Source organism: Strigops habroptila, chromosome 1 (assembly GCF_004027225.2).
Source record: "Strigops habroptila isolate Jane chromosome 1, bStrHab1.2.pri, whole genome shotgun sequence".
Taxonomy (NCBI): domain Eukaryota; kingdom Metazoa; phylum Chordata; class Aves; order Psittaciformes; family Psittacidae; genus Strigops; species Strigops habroptila.
The window spans coordinates 52,026,601-52,048,764 of record NC_044277.2 but is presented as its reverse complement, the minus strand read 5'-3'; the positions used below and the strand labels follow the sequence as shown (position 1 = coordinate 52,048,764).

Here is a 22,164-nt window from a genome sequence, read left to right as displayed (position 1 = left end):
TTCATTCAAAACAAATCCCCTGCCAAACTATTTCTTCCTTTCTATTTGGACAGTTATCCTTCTGATAATTTATAAGGAAAAAGATTTTTGCGTTGTCTAGTTAAACTTTGTAAAGAGGACTGTATCGGTCTGACAGCAGCGTAAACAGAGTTTTGCAATCTTTGCAGTGCTAGAATATATTGGGTAGCTGTTCATTGCATATGGAGGAAAACCAGCAATACTGCAGTAGTCCAGTAGGAAAAAAAAAAAAAAAATCAAAGATAAGGCTAGTTATGGTTCATTCTGATTATAAACAGCTTCCATATATAAAAAAGACTCTCTCAGATGCAGCCACAGTATTTTAAGTCTCCCATCCCTGTCACTATTAATAAACAGCACTCTAGCGTATTGCATCTACCGACATTAGTCATGACTGTACCTACTGTCTGTAACAGGATGCCATTCATCAGCATGGTAAGCTCAAAATTAAGTGATTTTCCTGGAAACTGTTTCTCAGCAGCATCATTTGATCCGCTGTAGTTAAAAAGCCATGTCATTGGTTGCATTATAAATTCCATTTTACAGTCTTCTTTTTTTTTTAATATAAATTAATTGTAGCTTTTCTCTAGGCTTAACGCTGATATAAAAGGTTTTGGCTGATGAACAAATCTTTTCCAAAGACAGGAATTTTCAATTCTACCATTTTTAAATAACAGTGGCATAAAAAAACCTCACAGGAACAAACTTGTTTAAGTCAGCTACACAAATGAAAGTTGACAAGTGATTAGCTCCTTCTGGGAATTAATTGTTTTCTACATTTTAGACGAAAAAATGTCATCAGTGACTAGGAAAGTGGCCTGAAGCATGTGCTTTGGAAGTCTAATACTATAAATACCAGTTTAAACGATTACATATTTAAGCAATTGTTGTAACATGGAGTTGGCATGACAAAGCACAAGCTTCAAAAAACTCACCATTTCTTGTAAAATGCAAGCAGTATGCACATTGGTAAAAACTCAGCAATGTACTAGCAATTTTATGAGTCATCCTGAAAGATCTGCAATAGTGACTACACTAGTTCCTACCTTTAAAACTTGAGCATGGTATATTGAACCTCTAGGCAGTGCATACTTGTGCATGCCCAGAAGATAAATTGTTGCTTGCCCTATGGGTGGAAGTAATTTAAATTACTTTTGCTGGTTGTCCTTCTCCCTTCTCTTTCTATCAGATGAAAGGATGAGAAGGGATTTGGTTTTTGCTGGCTTCTGCTTTGAGAAGACAGAGTTAAAATTGAATTTGTGTCACTCTCCTCATCAGCTATGTCAGAGTCACATCACAGTAAGACCCATTTACACATGTTCGTCTGATTTCTCACATTCTAGCTTCAAAGGAAAGGAAATTTAGGACTATGCACTGGGTTGGCGATGCAGTGCAATTTGGACAGGTTCCTCAACTGTTCAAATGGATGGGACAGGTTCCTCAACTGGACAAAGGGACACTACCACATACAGAGGCAGACACAGGCTCTGTCAGAGTAACCTGTTCCTGGAAATGGTGGGGATGGGCTGCTGATCATTATTTGCTTTCTAGATCACATGGCAGGGAACATTTTTTTTTTTTTAATTGAATCACATCTTGGATCATAGTCCATATAATGTACTAACAGTTAACAGAGTCTTTCAGAGTTGACAGCTTCAAGTCTGCCCACAGATCAACAGATCAGACTCCACAAGTTCTTACGAGTGAATCTTCCTGATCAATAAAAATTACCTCATGAATTCTCATACACACCTATGTCAATTCTGACAATTTACAGGCCAGCTCTGTGGATCAGCTGAAGTATGTTTCCTCTATGAAGTGATATAGTCATACTACTTGTTTTTCAGGTTCAAATCCACTGAATTGTAATGTTGTGGGAAACTACTCGCTGTAGACATGTTATCAATCTATATTAGAGTGTTCCTATGAGAATAATCCACAGGAATAAACTCCTTAAAATCTGAGCTAAAAGTCAGAAAAAAGTGGGCAAAGGACATTCATTTTTACACCCTAAGAATTAAAATATTGGCCCTAATCTGATTTTAAAGGGTTTCAAATCCTCCCTCACATTAGACATGGAACCGAGGTTGATAAGGCTCTGTTCATTCAAATATATGATCTGGATGAGGAGTAGTGCATTCTTGAGACTCTTCAGCAAAACTAAACTTTTGAAGTCAGGCACAATACTCCCCTTAATTTTGGGCATGAGCTAAGATTTGCTTGCTTTTCACTTTTTTCACTTAACAAACTGACTCATCTCACAAGGAAGACAGGATCTGAAGTACAATCTGCTGCGTTCCTACAGTATTTGCCAGGATGTAGCGGTCATGACATTTAAAATTCAGATGATAACGGGGAGGAACAGGTCACTCTAGCATGAAATGAAGAAACAGAAGTTGAATCAACAAAAAAAGAAAAAAGAGGGCCTGTAAGTTCATATGAAAAATAACGAGGCTTAGAGGTAGCCTCCAGCTAGTGGGAAACAGTTCACACATCGCGGAATAAATTTTATAGCCCTATGGGGCACTCTGAAGACTTGCACACTTCTTCTCCATGACGAATACTATTATTTCAAGAAATACTGCTTGTAGAACGTGATTACTAAGCTACTATTGTGTTACAGGGTAACTGTGATTAGACAATCTGTGATGCAGAACTTTGGAAAAAACCTTATATTCTTCAGTGGAAAAAGAACAACATGGGAAGTACTGGGAGAACACTACTGGACCCGTTTCTTTGAATACACAGCTTTATGCAACTAGAATTAGGCAGAGATTTCCAAGAAAGGTTTTTATGTCTCACTCCTCATCCTGGCTGGTTACAATCAGAAAATTTTCTCACTATAGAGATGATCTTTCCCATCAGTATCTTCCCTCACACAGCAGCTGGCTTACTTGGTTGGGTAATAATTTTTCCTGTCCTGTGGTACAGGTAGCAGACAGATAAAGCCAACAGTGCAGAAGACATAGTAATCAGATCGTTAGACCTGGCACTTACTTCATACTCCTCTTTGAATCCATAGCCTTCTGCACACTTCATTTGGGTGATGTGCTGTAGCAAGTCAGCTACACGGATGGCAGGATGAAGCTGTCCAGTCTGGTAGGGAACATCCACTGGATCTCGCTTCTTGTAGGTATGGGACTGGACCAGGCTGCTTGTGTCACTGACCATCGTATGGGTTTCATCTAGAACAAGAGTAACTCATCATGTACTGGCTCATTTTCACTTATTAATAGAATTATAAATTACACAGATTTCTAGAGGAATGGCAGAAATCTGACACCATCAGTACGGTTTCTGTCTGTGAAGGCTACACCAGAACAGTAAATCCATGGAGCAGTTTACACAGGGAAATTGCAAGACTAATTGGAATGAGGCAAAATCCATAGTTCTACAATGGAAGCATTGCAGAGCAGTCCGAACTCTAATATTGTGTTAAATATCACTAGCTGATTACAAGCAGGTTTTAAATTAGGCATTTGGTTCTAAACTGCATAGAAGTTTCATTCTGAAACTTCAACAAGTCCCATGGAATGAAATTGGACTTGTATTCTTTAATTACTGAAGTGCTATATTTCACACTGCAAATTTAGAGCAAATGTTTGGAGTGAGCAAAATAAAAAGATGCACAAAATGGCTTATGGTTTCATCAAGCTAGGACTGCAATGGAAATGTAGATCTGATACAACATTCGGAGACGAACTACTAGAGGACAAATGCAAAGGATCATCTGATCAGGAAAAATGTCTTGACTGGCTGCTGAACATGCTTTAGGACCATGGTACATCATGAGCCATCACATTAGGCATGGAATGTTATATGTCAACTGACATGCAAGCCAACAAACAGGAGAACCCAGTGGGCTGGTTAAAATTTTTATGAGACACATACTCTCCCAACCCTCCACATCTCTTCCATGGGGCAAATGGGCAACTTACCATTGATTGGCACTTTTAAGAAGATACATATCAGGAGAAAAAAAAAAGAGGAGGAGAAAAAGGAAACAGGGCATAAGCAACAGTACTACATTAATAATTACAGGTAATTTTATGTTTGTAATTTAGTCTTTACAGAGAGATTTCCTAAATGAGTCAGATTCTGATCTCAGTTTCACAGTATAAAAGAAATGTAATGAAACCAAAGTATCTTACTATGGGTGAATTCGCAGAGATGCAACTGAGATCAAAACTTATACTTAGCAGTAAACAGACAGATGTGAAAGTGCACTCTACCAAAGGAAGCAATATGACTTTCTTCCTGCTTAGGTGGAATTTAAAAAAATTCGTTCAGACCTGACAAGAGAAAAAAACCAACCCAAATCCTAAGGTCCAAATATCAAAATAAATGTATTTTCTATTTACCCAAATAATAATTTTACATGTATCAATGAGGTTTTGATTTTTAGCTTTAATTTTAAATGTGGTGCTTTGACTTATTAAGCTACTCCTCACTGGCTGCGCATTAAACATTGGATGGGGTTTATTAAAATACTGTATTTATTTAAAAATTAATACTCTGTAAAATAAGTTGTATGGAAGGGAAGTATTAAAGTAATATTTCTACATTCATAAGTTAGGCATATTATAGCAGAAAGTTCTGCAAATACTCGGTATGAAAAGGTCCCAAGTTCTCATGTACACACGAAAAATACTACCTCACCCCATTAAAGGTGCATTTCCGGTCTTAGTTAAACCACTGAAAATTGATGTTAAAGCCACAAAGCTCAAGAAAGCATATTTCAAGGATGATTTTAGGCTCTCTCAATTCCCACTGATACTAAGACACATGAAATCTAGTCCTCAGTAAGCATACAGTCAATATGAACTATGCATTTAAAGCCTAAGCCAAAAATAATACAGAAAAATTTATGGGTATGAGTATGGGCATTTCACTACATTTCACTACATTTGCTGACCTGATCTAATGCAGAGGAAAGTGATTCATCTTTTAGTCATAAAGTTTGACAACTTTTGTCTAATGTGTGATAAAATCTTACTGCAAAGCACCTTGGGATGCATGGCATGAAGCGTGGTATACGAGTGTAGGTACAGTATGTTGCTGTTGAAATGGTACCTGAAAACTACAAGGTGGCTAAGACACAAAAGACAAAAAAAGTGTAGGAAGTTGATCATGATTTTTTGTGTGGCTTATTTCAGTTTTAGAAACAGGTTAGAAAACTTGGGGTTTTTTTTTTGCAGACTACAGAATTCCTCGTAACAGGCTGTTAGTAACTAAGATGAAAGCAGTTATCAGATAGCAGGGTCTTGTACTATGAAAGAAGCAGTTTAATCTTTATGAATATCTTTCCTACGAGCTCCTTTGTTTTAGACTAATTTTTCTCTCTCCATTTCTTTACCTCCTCTTATACTATTTTCTCTCTTTGGGAGTGATCTTTTAAGATGTTTTAAATAAAATACTTTCAATCTTTGGTTTATATCGTACATTAGGAGCCCTGGGTATTATAATTTTTGCTTTGCCTTTGAGCACTGTAGCATGAGCCTTTCAGGCATAACAGTCCACTGTTTTTCACAGGGTGACCTCTTCCAGGTGCAGTGTTCAGATGCAACAGGAGTTTGTCCAGCTTAAGTACTCCTACAGCTACAGTTGTTCTACTCTCCACTTACTCATGCCCATAGAGCTGTAAAACACTTAATAAATAATATATTTATTTACTAGTTATATGAACTCATGGCATGGAAGGCAGCTGGAAACCCAGCCCAGTATCTTTTCAGGGCTGAGACTCTCTCTGATTTCAGAAATATGCACATCGCTGATACTAGACGAACATGACCTACACTCAGGATCAGCACCTATACATTTAGCCACCATTATCTGAAGTGTTTAAAGTTAATTTAGTTCTAACTACGGGCTTGATTCTGTAGTCTAACACAATTTCTCTGGAGGATGGAAGACAGCAAGAGCAGGTATTATTTGCAATTAAAACGCAGCATATTTTGTTAATAGCTATATTCCTCTACTGACTCAAGCATAGCTAATTTGATTTACCTCAGATAAAACACTATTCCTGTACAGACAGTCATAAACACATTCTGGGAGAATGGAACACTACTGGCCTGAATGGAACACCAGTCATAAAAGGGTACTAATTTTTTTACATGTAAGCTTACAAAACATTAATTTTCCACAGTGAAATTATTGGAAGATTTTCTGAGATGAGTAAGCACAGGTTGCCATAGCAGACCATAAAATACATATTTAACTAATTCTGTATTTTAATGACTTAGTAAAAGCAAAAAATTTTATTTCCCAGTGTGTGTTCATGTGATATTTGAATTACTTGCTTAGACAGTATTTCTTGTGGAGAAAAAAAAAAAAAGCTAAAAAATACTTTTACCATCTTCATCATATAGCAAAGGGTCACAAAGAAAAAAAAAATGAAATCAGAGAAACCATTAACTAAAACCTAATAATCGAGATAGGAAATCTCAAAGTTTTTCTCCTGATAATAGTACTTTTCTCCTTGCCCACCCACAAGGTCAGAAAGAACATCTACGGGATGAAGTGTTGAATGAATGCTAAAGCACACAGAAAAAAATCTAACATCTCAGGCAGTTAAAAGGCACTGCAAATTTCATTTGCATGCAGATTATTACATTGTTACAGCCACTACCATTACCTTCTTCCAGATTTACATAATGTATAAAAACGTACAAGCTCCTTCTCCAAGTTATCACACTGAAATGCACTGCGCTAAATATTCTTTCACAATAACGAATTTTCAAGATCACCTTCCTAAACTTCTTATATACTTCACTCTACTTAAGCCTGTTTAACTTGCAATTTAAGAGCAGGAATCAGTTAAGGCATCCAACATTTTTTTACAGTGATTTGAAGAAAAAGGAGGAGAAAGAAAAATATTTGTTGTAAACACATCAATCATTGTAAAAAGAATAAAGAGGCTTAACATCGGAGTGTGAATTCTTGCTACAGTGCACTGTTACATTTTTACTTCTTACTTAAAAAAAAATAAATCTCCCTGTTTAGTTTGAAGTTATGGGAAGGAGGTGTAAATGGAGACAAGCCACAAAGCGGTTAGAGTTACTTAAGCACTGGAAATGCAATAGGGCCTCATGCTTATTGTTTTATTACTGTGCAGAAACCTCTCTTTTTGACATCGGACAATAGCGGGTTTTCCTAGATTCCCTAGGTTATCCTAGATTTCGTTCCTGTGACACCTGATGCATAATAAACTATATACATATATGCAGAGGAGGTATATATACATATACCATCTCTCCTCTGAAACTTCACTTCGACAAGCATGCCAGAAACTGTGCGGTATTGTGAGAAGAAATGATAGCTGCTGGATGGACAAAACTGTATTTTGTCTGATTTTCTGTATCATGAATAGCCTAATTAGGAAAAAATGTTATTTTTAAGAAGTGACATCTTCAGTTCTGAGATAAAATGAAAAAAAAAAGAAAAAAGAGGGAAACTATATCAATTGCTGCAATAATCAAATTCTTTTGTATCACTCCAAATACATGCATAAACATTTCCTCGCAAATCCACGTGTTAAAATTATTTCTTTTTTCCCCTGACTTGCACTACGACAGTAGTAATCAAGCCTGATAATGTCACCTTTAGCATTCTCAGTGTAGCCAAGCCTACCACACCTCCCTTTAGGATAAAACTCCAGCTTTTTACACACTATTGTCTGTACCCCGAGAACTGTGACTTTCTAAATTACTTCAGCAATAAACTTTTATAAAGGGAAATGTTCTCACCTAAAATTGCAGTTGGCACAAATGGATCTGTCATACATCATAAGCAGGTCAATGCAGAAAAGGTAAAAAGAGAGAGAACAGTAAATGGTTGATAAGTATTCCTGAGTTTTCTTTCAGAAAGCTACTGTAAGCAACCAGTATGTTGCTTATGTATGTACTAAATTTCTATGTCAAGAAGTATAAGAACATAATTATATGTGCTTCTATTATGAAAAGGTCTATATGGGGTGGAAACCAAAAAAAAAATTGGTTACCTGGGTAATAAGAATTAGGCACTGTTGTGCTCAATGTGTTAGTTTTCATTGTAAATGAAGATGGTGAAGATAAAGCTGCAAAGAGAAACAAAGCTGGTTAGTGGCAGCAAAGTGATACGCGGCTATTTAAGCTGAGTGATACAGTGCATGTAATTGACTTGGTTGTTTAGAGTCCGTCCTGTTGTGCTTGTTGTGCTGGAATTGGGACCTAGGGAAAACCAGGTGTGTCTAGTGAGTAAAATAGCTAATCGAATTTGATCAATTCTCTAAAAAGAAATGTCATCAGAGAAAGCATTTTGATCAGTGATGACAAATCCACTTCTTAAATCACAAGATGAGACTGAACAGTGATGCTACTGATACTACTGATACTATGATGACAGGCGTTTTTGACAGAAGCTTTGATCATTAGTAAGTTTACTTAGTAATAGGGTAAATACTGTAAATACTGCAAATATTCTACTATAGTTCATTTTTTCTTCTCCTTTCTTTTTTTTATTTGCTCAGACAGATGAATAATGTGTACACAGCTACTATTATACTCTGAATATGCCTCTTTGTTTAACAGTGGTTTTCAGAGTGATATATAGATCAATGCTCACATTGCTATTTAATCATTTAACCATTTGTAAAACCTATGGGAAAGCCCAGTGCAAGAAATTAAGTTCAGTTTGTTCCCTGGTACACAAAGATCATGTGAATTACTGTTGTAAACACAGATACATTCAACAGGTGGGAGTTGATCACATTTTACAGGATGTTCAGCTGAAGAGTCAATAAAGGCTTTTAAGCAAAACTCATGGCAAATTCAGCCTCAGTTGCTTGTCTGCACAGCTCAAAATCAGTGAATGTAAGCACATTCCGGATAAACAGACAAACAGGAATTTGTAAAACAAAACTTGAATTAAGGAAGACAGGATCTTCTGGATAAGGAGTGAGATTACTCCTGCTGGCTTTTATCCATCTTTTTTTTTGGTTGATCTTCTAGGGCATACAGTTGCCAGCCCTTGTTAAGATGGAGCTATCTGAAAACTGGCTTAAATAATGCTGGCAGTTATCACTTGTCATATAAATGAATATATCTGAAACTACTTTCCTCTGATTATGTCTCCTGAATCACTGGATGGAAAGAACTGAGTGGGATTCCTTTTGGGTATGAATGCAGAGATTAGTTGAGGTTTGGGCTGCTGCAGCTAATAAAACTGGCTAGATACAGAATGCAACCAGGATAATAAACTTTCATAGGAAGTGGGAATGTTCTAAATCTCTTGAGTACAAGGCCTTACACAAAGTATTCCTAAAGACTGTCAGACTGCTGTTTCTGGTGACCACATATCTTATGGGAAGTCTAACCCGCATGTGGTACAAAATACTTGCTATGCCAATAATTTCAGACTGGTTTAAAGTGGTTTATATAACTTGATTTAGTCCTAGGAACCTACTGCAGCTTCTTTGGTTGTTGTGCCCATTCAGTAACACTACTGAAAAACTACATCATGATAATGGAAGATGAAGTCAAACCTCTTGATCTCTTCACAGAAGTAAGTAATCTCATTAACTGCAATGCTATATTCTCACCAGAAAGGCAAGTCAGATTTTAAAAGATCTATTTCAAAGCAATTTCAAAAGCACAAATTTCAAACACAAATTAACATTGCAAATTCTGAGCCTAATGCTGTTGAGAGAAGTCTCACTGTATAAACCTCATAGAGTGTACAACTGAGCTCGTCAAAGGTAAGTTCTTAAGCGTATTATTAAAGAATGGGATTGGGGCCTCACACACTGTTGGTACTTGAAACAAAATTAAATCTTTGAAAAATTCTGAAGATGTTCAAAACCACTGGTATACAAGAAAAACTGAGGTTCCTTAAGAACTACAAAATCAATGAAGTTTTTGAACATAGTCATTCTTTCTGTCATTCTTTTTAACAATTATCAAAAACTACTGTTTTTTCCTGGTCTTTGCTTAGTGATAACCCCAAGACAGGAATGTGTTCCTGACTAAAATTTAATACAGGAAATTTTCTATCCCAAAGTTTATTTCTTTTCAGGGTAGATCCAGGAATACCCAGGATATAGAGAAGCTCTTATGAAATTGCAGAACAGATACTTCCACTGAGTTCTTCCTTTGTACAAGCAACAGAAAAAGCATCATCTAGAATTGGAAATAATAAGACAATCAGATCACCATTATTAAGTTATGACATTCAAAAATAAATTTTACCTACAAAAAAAAAAAAAAAGAAGTGAGCAGGAGAAGCATTTGAAGAACTTGGGACAGCAGGAATGATACAAGATTTTGAACATAATAGAGATTGGAGAAGGGTAAAACAACAGCTGTTTCAGTAATGTCTTTGCTCTTCTGCAGAAGAAAAGGATGGACAGAAAAAAGCTCAATTATCCTTGTTATTTTTGAACGAGTCTGTTCTTGATGTCTGACTGTCTTGCCATTCGAATACACACTGTTATGTGCTGCACAGTGGGAAACACTGGGTTCCATGGATTTTCCATGACTGAGAAATAAGAAATACTTTAAAAATCATTTGCACCTTTCTTCTACCTTTCAAAAAAAAAAAAAAAAAAGGACAAGAAAAGAAAAAACTTACATCTCCCATTTAGATTGTGTGTGTCCATGAAAGAGAAAGCTTCGTCACAGTTGGTGCCTTGCTCAGTGTAGCTTTTATCCATTGAATTCACCATCACTGTCATTTCCTGCCGTGTACTACTCAATGTCTCTTTCCGCTTTTTAGCCAATTTTCTTGAGAAATGAATGTTGAGGAAAAGAAGAAAAGAAAAAAAACCCAACATGCAGTAAGCAGACATAATCTTCATGTTGTTTATATCAGTATTGTAGTTTGTAACCACATTATTAACATTTACAATTATTCTTGCATTTCTAGATACTTAAATTGATTTCACACTCACATCTTTCGATGACATGTGATAATCAAGTGATAGTTGCCAGTGCCCTGACTTATGGTGAACAGCACCTTAATCCTCTGAGACGACCACTCAATTAAAGGGGACTAGTTGGATACAAAGGTGATGTGAGTTACTCTATCAGAGGCTATCTCTGTTTATATCCATAAATAAAAATTATAAGAGAGAAGATTTTATTGGAACTGACAAATCAGTAATGATTTTCACTTCATGTGTAGATTTGTCTGGAGCTGTTTCATTGAGACACCATATAATACAGCTAACAGGTTTATACCGTACCGTACAGTTTGATCTCTCAACACACTTTGTACAAGTAAGTGACATTTTAAATTGAATTGCATTTCTGAAGACTATTTTCTGTCACTCTTGATTTCAGGAGAATTAGTCACAACAGTTAGTTGCTTCTCAGCAGGAGTGGTCTGTCTGAGATAAGATCTTGATTCTGATACTGTAATAGTGATTCATTAAGCTATAGAATTGCTTTGGATGCACATATCTCTTTTTTCCAGATCTGTCTGTTTCTTTCTAAACTAAAATCTCACTCTGTCTCCCCCAGAGTTATGCTTAGCTACCACAACAGAATTACATGCCCAGAACTTTATTTTTATTTCAAGATCTGCGAGATGTCTGTGATCCTGATGATGGTGGATCCCCTGCCCGTTTGGCTTTTATCCCTGGCCTGTGATTTTGTCTTAGACCAAGCCCTTCTCCTTGCTTGGTCCTGCAAGCAGCCTTAATTTAAATTTTCCAGATTCCATCTGTATAGTATTTTCAAGGTATGGGTTCTACACAGAAGTAACTGCTCCACAGACTTTGATCTTCTCATATATGTTCATTCAATAACTTTTCCTCTGTGGAAAACATAACAGCCAGCTCACACCCATTCAACAAAAAGATGTTTTAGCTATCTTCAACCAGAACCTATAGGAGCTTATTATCTCATGTTTCCTTCCACTTCTAGAGGCCTACTGCATCAAGCATAACCAACTTGTGCTAACTCACAAAGCCTTTCTCTTTGTTAACTCGCATTCAGTGTGAAAACATGATTTCCATCACAGACAAAATTTTATGCAAGCCTCCACTAGATTTTCAAGCAGGCACATACTTGTCTCCCCTCACACTGCATGGGAGGAGCTTTTTGTAAACCTTCCTACCAATAATTCACTATTCTGCTTCAAATCACTGCCTGCAGACACACTTTGCAAAGTACTGATACTACTGCTCACTAAGCTGATCAGTATTGCCTCAAAGCCTCCCCATGTTCCCCATCTACCTACCTGTTGTCTCTTACCTTACACCTAGATAACAAGTCATTTGGGCAGGAGCTATGGTTGTGTTCTGTACCAATATAGTACCTTAATAAGTACAGGCTTATCAAAGTGATAACATGAAATGGATACATTATTTCCTCTTTCCACCCTTAGCTCAGATGGCAACACCCTAAGTCATGCACAGCTCCTCTTGTGATTCCCTTTAGACTGAAGATGAAAGTACATATAGCAGCTCCACCACCTGCCAACCACTGGGCAATTCCAAGCTATGGGTTTTGAAACTGGAACCTTAACAGTCACAACGATGGCATCCACAGTGTGGTCACTAAAACTTCATATGTAAGGCACATATTGTACTCATTTCACAGCTGTGCAGACCATAGGAAAGTACTTCGGGACAATTCAGCACTAAAGCAATGCTTCGGGAAAGCATGCAGTGGCAGCTTTTCTTATAAGACTTCCCTCTTTTCAGGCTGGAATCAGCAGCTTCTCTTTAACCAGCTGTCAATCCAATTAGCTATCTAGACACTGCATACTCACTAAGCCAGGAGACTGCAGTATAGAGTGGTCTTCCCTTGCCCATCAGTGGACTTGTGAGTACTGTCTCTATTCACAAAATCTTTAATCACTGTCAGTGTCACAAGCTCAGCACTTTCTCTACGAACTCTTGCATGTGAACAATGTACTGGTGAAAAGGTAACAACTCTTCCTTAACAGCTTTTTAAAGAAAAGTTACTAGGAGAATTGCCCTGGGTAACATTATAGTGATACTGATCCATTTCTGAAAATCCACGACATGGTAGAATATATGATATCAGTCCCTCATTGTGATTACAAAAAACCCCCATGCTCTGTAGGGTGCACATCTCAAGTATCTGCTGTTACAGGGAATGTCCTTTATTTTACAGTAGAAATGGTATCCTTCCCAAAGAAAGCCAGAGTTCTTGCTTATTACACCAACAACATGAAGCTCGAATTTTATAAAAAGACAGCTAATTTTCTTAAAGAAATTACACTAACATTTTCTCATTTCCTTAACTTTTGGGTTTGGTCCCATAGTACAGCTATAGCAGATTGTTTTTATGACAGTAACAACTGTACAGTACTTCTCAATCTGAATCTAATTCTGGAAATAGGTCTTGTGGGAAAAGTTCAAATTCGAAACAACTGTTACAGGAAGAGAGCGATACCAGCCAGACTTTTGTACTGTGAACAAAAACACCCAGTGGACTTAGTCAAGTAAATTTTAGCTGAATACAACATTTTTTACATCTGCAGTTTTCAGATATTGCTGAAAGTGTTGCAGTGCTACAGTCTCTGCAAGTCATCCATTCCTTGGATCTCTCAATCCCTGAGAGACTCTAGCTATACAAGATTTAAGAAATGTGTAAAACCATAGTACTTTACATCACCATCACCACTCACGCTCTTAGATTTGAAGTAAATTTGGAGAAAAAAATACTTAAATATTTGATCATCTTCACTCACAGAAAAGACTACTAGCTACTCTCTGATGTTTCCACCTTCTTAAAGGAAAAGAGATCTACAACTAGAGTTAAAAATAAAACAGATGGAAGCTCCCATGATGATTACCTAGGATGAAATTCTTTATGTAGGGAAAGCAAAAATGCTTATCACCCAAATACTGTTACCATCACTATGTGAGAAAAGAGAATATACTATACTAGTCTAGAAAAGAGAAGCCTGATATTCAGAACAGTCTCAAGACTAGCTAGGAACTGTTGGTATTTTAAGGCACAAGAAATGTTGAGAAGTGAGCTGGTGTAATGGTAAAAATACAGGAAAATGCAAGGCAGAAAAACATATAGACTCCCCCTCAAAAATTTTGTGGGATTTTGGGTATCGTTTACTCTGTTCTGTTACAAATATTAATAAAATCAGCCTAGGAAAATAGTAAGCTAGAGGCTTCATCACAGCCTGTCCCCAGTTTTGTCTGCCACCATGAGACTCAAATGCTGCATCTTCTCCTGTGCAGTCCCTTCTAGTTGAAAGGATCACCTTATAAAACTTCTTCACATCTGACTCAATACCTTTCTCAAAATCGTCTTTCTCTGTGATTTCTCCCTCAAATCCTGCAACAGAACGATGCCAATAACTGTTAAGCTGCTGCTACATTATCAGCCTTTATTTGGTTCATTTCCCATCTGATTACCTGTATCCATTTTCTCGCTCCTGTCTTGACTTAAATAACAATATCTTTGGGACCTAGCTGGCCTTTCACCTTCGTGTTTATAAAGCACTAGGCATAAAGCACAAGGCACAAACGGACACTACCATAGTTAGAGGAATGTAACAGTAAAAATAAAAAAAAAAAAGGTAATTAGACTGATAACTAGAATCAATTTAGGCTCTGAAAGGAATGTGCCTTCCATTTTAATTTAGAAACAACGAGTAAAGCATATTTAGGAATTTAGTGAGAAAAACACATTTATTTGAATCAAGCAAAAGCACTTGCTTCCTCCTTCGCCATTCCAAACTGAGTGGTACTCTCCTTTTTGTATCAGCATGCCTCCTTTCTTCCAAGCAGAGAAAGGAGGAACAAGAAGATGCTGCTACTTTCCACAACTCCAGAAACACACTACCAGTGTGATAAATGAACACAGTGAGATGAAATTTGTAATAGTATTGCTAAAGGAATTTTGGTATTTTTTCCTTTAATTAATTCAGTGAACTATTTCACTGACTGTACCTTGAAATAAAGTATCTTCTTCTTATACACGTATTTTTTCAAATTTTACTTCTCTATTTGTGAACAGTTTCAGATGAAGAAAGGATTGGGGGCTTTAATGCAACCCCCTGGTGTGGCGCACTTGTAGTTGCAAAAGCTTTTAACATTTTGCTCACCAAATCCCTGAAAGAATATAAACTACAATCAGAATGATCTTTCAGTAAAATAATTGCTGTTTAAAAAGATAAAGAATACCAAGGGTATGACTAAATGATCCTCAACAGAGATACATTACTAGTGGGCATTCTACAAAAGCGCATGTTGGGATTTACATTATTTGCCATATACACACTGATCTAGGAAAGGGCTGAACAACATTGCTCTCCACAATGTTTTTGGACAACAATTTTTAATTTATAGTAAAAATTAGAAATAGAGTAAAAAAGTTACATGAGGTAGAGTAACTGGATATTCGTTTAAGATAAAATTCAGTGTTGACAGATATGAAGTAATGCATATGGGAAAAAATAATCCCAACTATATACACACAATACTGCATCTAAATGACTTTATAAACAACTGAGGAAAGAAATCTGGTAGTACTGTGTGCAGTTCTGGTATCCTCAGGGTAAGAAGTACATGGAGCTGTTGGAGCAAGTCCAGAGGGCCATGAGGACGATAAGGGGGCTGGAGCACCTCCCGTATGAAGACAGACTGAGAAAGTTGGGGCTGTTCAGCCTGGAGAGGAGAAGGCTGCGTGGAGACCTCATAGCAGCCTTTCAATATCTGAAGGGAGCCTACAAGGATGGTGGAGAAGGACTCTTCATCAGGGACTGTAGTGATAGGACAAGGGGTAACAGGTTCAAACTTAAACAGGGGAACTTCAGGTTAGATAAAAGGAAGAAGTTCTTTACTGTGAGGGTGGTGAGGCACTGGAATGGGTTGCCCAAGGACATGGTGAATGCTTCATCCCTGGCAGTGTTCAAGGCCAGGCTGGACAGAGCCTTGTGCAACACGGTTTAGGGTGAGGTGTCCCTGCCCATGGCAGAGGTTGGAACTAGATGATCTCAAGGTCCTTTCCAACCCAAACCATTCTATGATTCTATGTGCCTATCCAAAAAAGATTTTCTCAAACTAGAGAACATATACAGAGAGGTGATGGGAAGATCAAAGGAACAGATCCTACCAGAAGAGTGGTAGTGCTTAATACAGATAAGGAGTCCCCAGCTGAACTGGGAATATGATAAAAGTTTATATAAAAGAGAAGCATGGAGAAAAGTAAGAAATTAAGAAAGAAGTACTATTTCTCAACAATATAAGAACCAGAACCAGAGGCTATACAGAAATTTTTTAAATATAAAAGTAAATACTTCCACACAAGCCAGATGATTATGGAACACATCACCACAGGACTCTACAGATACCAAAAGTAAATATCGGTAAAAGAAGAATTGATTAAGGGCTGAGCGGAGGACAGTGAATACATTAACTTATCTTTGCTCTGTTCCTGTATTTATGTACAGGTTTGTCCCTGGCCACTGTCACAGACATGATGTTAAGTCTGGTGGACTTTTAATTCAAAATTTGATGCAATTTTCTATTATATTAACAATCCCTGCATGGATTATGCAAGAAACAGGACATAAATACCTTATTTGTTTTTCTAACACTTAGAATTACTCACCTTTCTGCATTTTTTAGGCTACTTATGATATACCAGGCAGGATTAATTAATTTAGAAATTAATTACTTAACTCATCAATTTTGGCTATGATATGCTAAAGAAAAACTCATAATTATTTTAGTGAAAATGCTTTTGTTTGAAATTATTTAATGAGCATCACTGATTCAGTGACACTTAGTCTGAACATGTAGTTTAATAAAAGCTCTCCACAAGAAGCGTGTAAGAACGTCTGTAAGTGTAACTGACTTAATCCCTGTTTATTGTGGGTTTATACATTTTTCATATGTATGTTGTTATTATTTTGTCTTTAACAAGAAGACACTGCTTGTCAATAACCGTGATTGTTTTCCTGTCTTCAGCAATGGGTGCTCTAAGGCAGACATAAAACCACACATAATTGTGAGAATTACGTGTGTACGACAGAGCTCAGGTTTCATCTACCGCCTCTGTTTTGCAATAGTACACATTCGGTAACATTGGCTATTATTTTAGTTTGCATTAGAAAATTCAAAACACTTCTTTCTGGTTTTCATGATATCCTTTTAGGGCATACTTTGAATCTCCAATGCCTCATCTGCATTATTTATGTTACTTTTCATTGTTTAATAGTCCTTGTATTTAACAAGTTTTAGGAACCTGAATATCTAATCCAATTCAAGCAAAATGGGAAATTTCTTCAGGTGATATTAAATAACTATCATTATAAATAATTAATACTTTTATTATGCTTTATATTTCTTCTAAAACAGCAACACTCTACGCTGACCCCCTTCTATCTCCCCTGAATGGAATGAGACACAGATATGAAGCAATTGAAATCGAGTGAGGAAGTGAAATAGACATGGTATAGCATTAGTGATAGCAAACTTCTGTCATTCAATTTCATATTTATATGCTTTATATTGAAATGTAATACCCTCAAAAATGCAATTTCACAGTGACACTAAACTGTGTACTGTCAACACTCTATCAGACAGGAAATAAAGTTAGGAGAAGTAACTTTAAAGGCACTACATTTTGCAGCAAGAACTAGCAAACACTTAATAAAATGCTTTACAAGTTGTTCCTACTTCAGGAACTGGCATTTCTAGAGAACAACCACAGGGAAAGTAATTGTCAAGAGAATTAAAAAAGAAAAAGCTAGGCACGATCCCACTGAATTGTGTTGTTCCTTGCTTAGGATCTCTTAGTATGTGAACCCGTATTAGATTATAAAATTATTCTTTGTCCTAAGACGTCCAACATATATTTTATACTGACATCCCAACAAAGTAAAGCTACAACAATATGGAAGAGATCATGAATATCTGACTAGAGCTAAAGGTGAGCACACCCTTTTACCTGACTTCACAAAGTGGTGGTTTATTGTTATTTCTTTGTTTAATTATCAGCTTCCTGCTTCAGGGCAAGTGCTAACATCATTAATTTCATTTTTATCATGCTCTTGCATTCTCTGACAAAGACAAAAGAATGAACTTTAAAAAAATGCTGTGATGCTCCCTGAATTTTGAAAACAGTGTTCTTGATACCAGAGGATGTCATTTCCCCACTTTCATTCACTGTGTCTTTCATTTTTGCCACACAGACTTTACAAGCACTTTCAGTAACACCAAAACTAGTACTGGAGGACCAAGAAGGCACCCCACTGCTAGCAGGACTGGATAGAAAGGGAGAAGGTGAAATGAATAAAAGGGGGAAAGGAGGATTCACTTAGAGTTACAAGAATTGAGTTCAAAATGAGTACAACCTTTTTTAAATTAATGTGGAGCTTAATGAAAAGTGGTTTTGATTTATATCAGCATAAACAAAAACAGTTTTGATTTTCTGTGCTTTTTACTTGCCTTTTTACTCATTGCATATTAGAACTTCAATGGTCTTTTTTTGCACTTTACTGTTATTTATAGTAGATTGGTTCATTAGCATCACATGAGATGAAAGCAAAAAGAAAAGTTATTTGGCTCCATCCTGTTCTCAAAATATCAAAAGTAGCTCACAGGGAAAGTATGGCATGACTTAAGATAGAGTAGATCAGAAAAGAGAAAGAAAATATGGAGGGAAATGGGAAATAAGAAGGAAAGGATGATGGAAAAGTACGGTATAGCTGCCTTTACAGACACAACTCACCCTTGCTGCTAAGTGTTATTTCTTGAATTTAGGTATTTGACACATGCTTTGAGATTTGGTTAAGGTGACATCATTTAAAACTTTGCTTATTTGTTTCTCAGCTCCTGCTTTGCAGGAGCTCCTACATCAGGTTATCTGAGTTTCTGCAAGTGAGGGTTATAGCACCAAACCCAAGAACATTTTAGGTCAAAGGAGGCATGGCACTGACAGATTTTCTTTGCTGATACGAAGTGGCTAAGGGGAAACACTGGTGACTGATTGACAATGTGAAAAAAATGGAGCTATATGGTGTGTCGGATTAATGTAACATTTATTTGAAATGGGCTGACTCATGTCTTAAGTTTGTGGTTACAGTTTAGGTCTTGTTTGTCCACCTAAGAAGACCTTGGTGCATTTTACAGTGATTGACAGGATCTTCAGAGAAGGCTTTAGGCTATCGCAGTAAAAAGGAATTTGAGAAGCTTTGGCAGAAGGATATGTTCGCAAAGCTCCTGGCTGCACTATTTCTGGTTCTTGGTCTTTAGAAATATGCACTCGCACACTTTAAAAAGAAAAATCTAACATCCCCCCGCCTCCCCAACAGAGGAATAAACCAGTAATGAGATGTAAACAGCAGTATTTTTCAAAATTTACCATTATCTAATTTTGACCATGACCTTGATTATTGTAAGAATCAGGCAATAAAACATCCCATTCTACTCAACTGAATTAAGGAAGGAAAAATTAAACGCCACAAAATCTCCAAAATTGCTTCAAAATGTAACAATTTTGCAATATGAATTTAAATTTTGGTTTTGATTCTTATGATCCCTAAATTAATCAAGAAAATAATGAATACAATCTTTAATTGACCTATAGGTCCTCCTGAATTGTAAGTGTGTGTAGGAAAAATACACAGAATATTAACACTTGTATTTTTCCCCACAAATGAATTAAAAGGCAAATGCTTATGAATCTGTTCAGTTCTCTAATGACCTAGCCAACTGATTTATTTATGTGATTAGAGCAGCCATGTGGAAGAGGATGAGGAGGCCGGGTTGGATGGAGTCTTGGGTGACATAGTCTAGTGTGTGGTGTCTCTGCCCAAGGCAGGGGGGTTGGAACTAGATGATCTTAAGGTCCTTTCCAACCCAAACAATTCTATGATTCTATGATCAGCGTGGCACGTAGAACATGGGAGAGGCGAAAGTATGACAAACCCTTTACAAGCACTGGGAGAAATGCAGTAGCCCAGCTGGAACACTTGAAGGCCAAAGATCACAGAGTGACAACAAACTGCTATGTGCTTGTCCTCACTGTCAATGAAGAAAAGAGGACAGCTGGGCAGTTAAGAGTATGGTGCAAACTGCAGGGATCCAGAGCAGCTGGGAGCAGCTAAAACAGGGTAGGGAGGTGAGGGATGAAATGACTGCATTATACAAAAAAAAAATCTCTATAATCTTCGACATAGGAGCAGACCAGCACCCAGGTCTCTCTCTCCCACCTGACTAAACCAGTAAGTCATACTCTCTGATCCAGTCAGTCTTGAATTACTCTCCCCAAAGCAGTGTATTTTTAAAGGCCTTGGAAAGTTCTTCCTATTAAAACACATGTATAACCAACTAAGAGATTAGGACCTTCTGATAGGAAAGGAAATGGACTTTTAAATATTACCTGACTAAACAGGAAATTGAACCTGGATCTCTCTTGATTGACAATCCTGACTGAGGAGATACTGAGAGAGCTGTGCTTGTTCAGCCTGGAGAAAAGGAGGCTTTCAGGGGATTTTACTGCAGTTTTTAACTACCTAATGAGAGAGTACAGAGACAGAACTAGACTCACACTCATAGTGAAAGGACAAGATACGCTAGACACAAGTTGCAACTCAGGAAATTCTTATTAGATCTAAGCAAGATTTTGTCACCATCAGGGTAGTCAAACAGCGGAGCAGGTGCTCAGAGAAGTGGGATCTCCATCCTGAACTACTTGATTTAGTTTAAATCTACTTTGAATGGGAGGTTAGAAAAGAAGATCTCTGAAAGTCCCTTCTGATCCAAATAATTCTAGGCTTTCCATTAAATGTTCTGGTAGCAGGTTTGTTGGTTTTGTTTTTTGGGTTGGGGTTTTGTTGTTTTTTTTTTTTTTTTTTTTTTTTTTTACCAAAAAAGGAAGCTGCAGAGATTTAAAGGATTACAGATTTAGAACAAAATTCTCACTGTGCCCCTTCTTTGGAATAGTAACGCATGTGAGAGGGACATTCAGAATCAATATAGTATAATAGTGGCAAAATTACATACAGTCAAATAATTAAATATGATGATAGATATAGATTCTTTTTAGTTATTTATTTAATTTTTTAATCACCTTTTTCTGCCACATGTGCTAAACCACCTTTCTAACTTAAGGAGCAAAGCTTGCGTAGATATTTTTATCATAAAGCTTTCCACTAGAGAGCTAGTTATATTCAAGTTATATTCATATTGAAATGCATAATGAGAATGTGATAATTTTCCACTAAAAAAGGCAAATTATATTTTGATTTTCTAATATGGTACTAACAAGATACACATTCTCATTTTAATGAAGATGAAATGTTCCATTTTCCATTGTGTTTGATTTGTATTAATTTGTGGTACATTAATTGTACATAAATGTAAAATGACATTACACCACTTTGCATGCTTTCTATTACACTATTTCAACGTTACTGAAATGAAGCATTTGAAGTGTCTGAAGAGATCCTTTTCTGAAATATATGGTCGCAGGAAAATTCCACACCTGACCTTTCCTTTTGCCTGAGGATACTTTTTTCCCCACAAAAAGAAATTTCATTTTCTTAGCTAACTCTATTAAGAACAGTAAATGAAATTTTACACAGAACCTGGATTTCTCTTTTGTTAACAGACGTGCCATTTTACTTATCTATAGTTAACAAGAATATCTAGGTTCTTTTGTATGCAAATGAATATGCTTACCTGACTTCATTTTAAGAGATAAGACTTAAAAGAAACAATTCAGATGAATGAAAGATGTCTATGTCATATTGAGCTCACGGAGATATATATTTCTTTCATAGTATTGTCTAGATGGGTATTAAAGTCTCTGCACATGATACAAGAACACCATATTTATAACATATTGTTTAAAAGATGTATTTTGCATTTGACTTTGCAAGTCTTCTCCTTTGTCTCAACAGCTTTTCTTTTTCTTCTTTTTTTTCCCCATTATATTATCATATGATCTGAATAAAGAACTAAACAGACAACACTGGGGTCTACTCAGGAGGAGGTAGCTGTGTGATGTGGAGTGCCAGACAACATGAATATGAAAGCTTTTCACAGGAATATATTCACAACAGATTTTGAAATTCTCTTCCTGAAACTAATTATCATTTTAGAAAAGGCTGGCTAATGATGAAAGAAAACACCTTCTTATCCCATAGCTGTCAGTTTTAAAT

The 22,164-nt window shown here is 36.6% G+C and overlaps 1 protein-coding gene across 1 annotated transcript in view; it reads right to left on the bottom strand.

Annotated features, from left to right (window-relative positions):
• The window catches only part of PTPRM (protein tyrosine phosphatase receptor type M), a 443,651-nt gene that overhangs the window by 60,351 nt on the left and 361,136 nt on the right, over positions 1 to 22,164 (bottom strand). The window contains exons 16-20 of the mRNA XM_030477498.2: positions 10,627 to 10,778; positions 8,021 to 8,095; positions 7,767 to 7,793; positions 3,957 to 3,968; positions 3,016 to 3,203 (exon numbers count right to left, since the gene is read on the bottom strand). Of these exons, the coding sequence (XP_030333358.2) occupies positions 3,016 to 3,203; positions 3,957 to 3,968; positions 7,767 to 7,793; positions 8,021 to 8,095; positions 10,627 to 10,778 (454 nt within the window). The remainder of the gene's footprint in view (positions 1 to 3,015; positions 3,204 to 3,956; positions 3,969 to 7,766; positions 7,794 to 8,020; positions 8,096 to 10,626; positions 10,779 to 22,164) is intronic.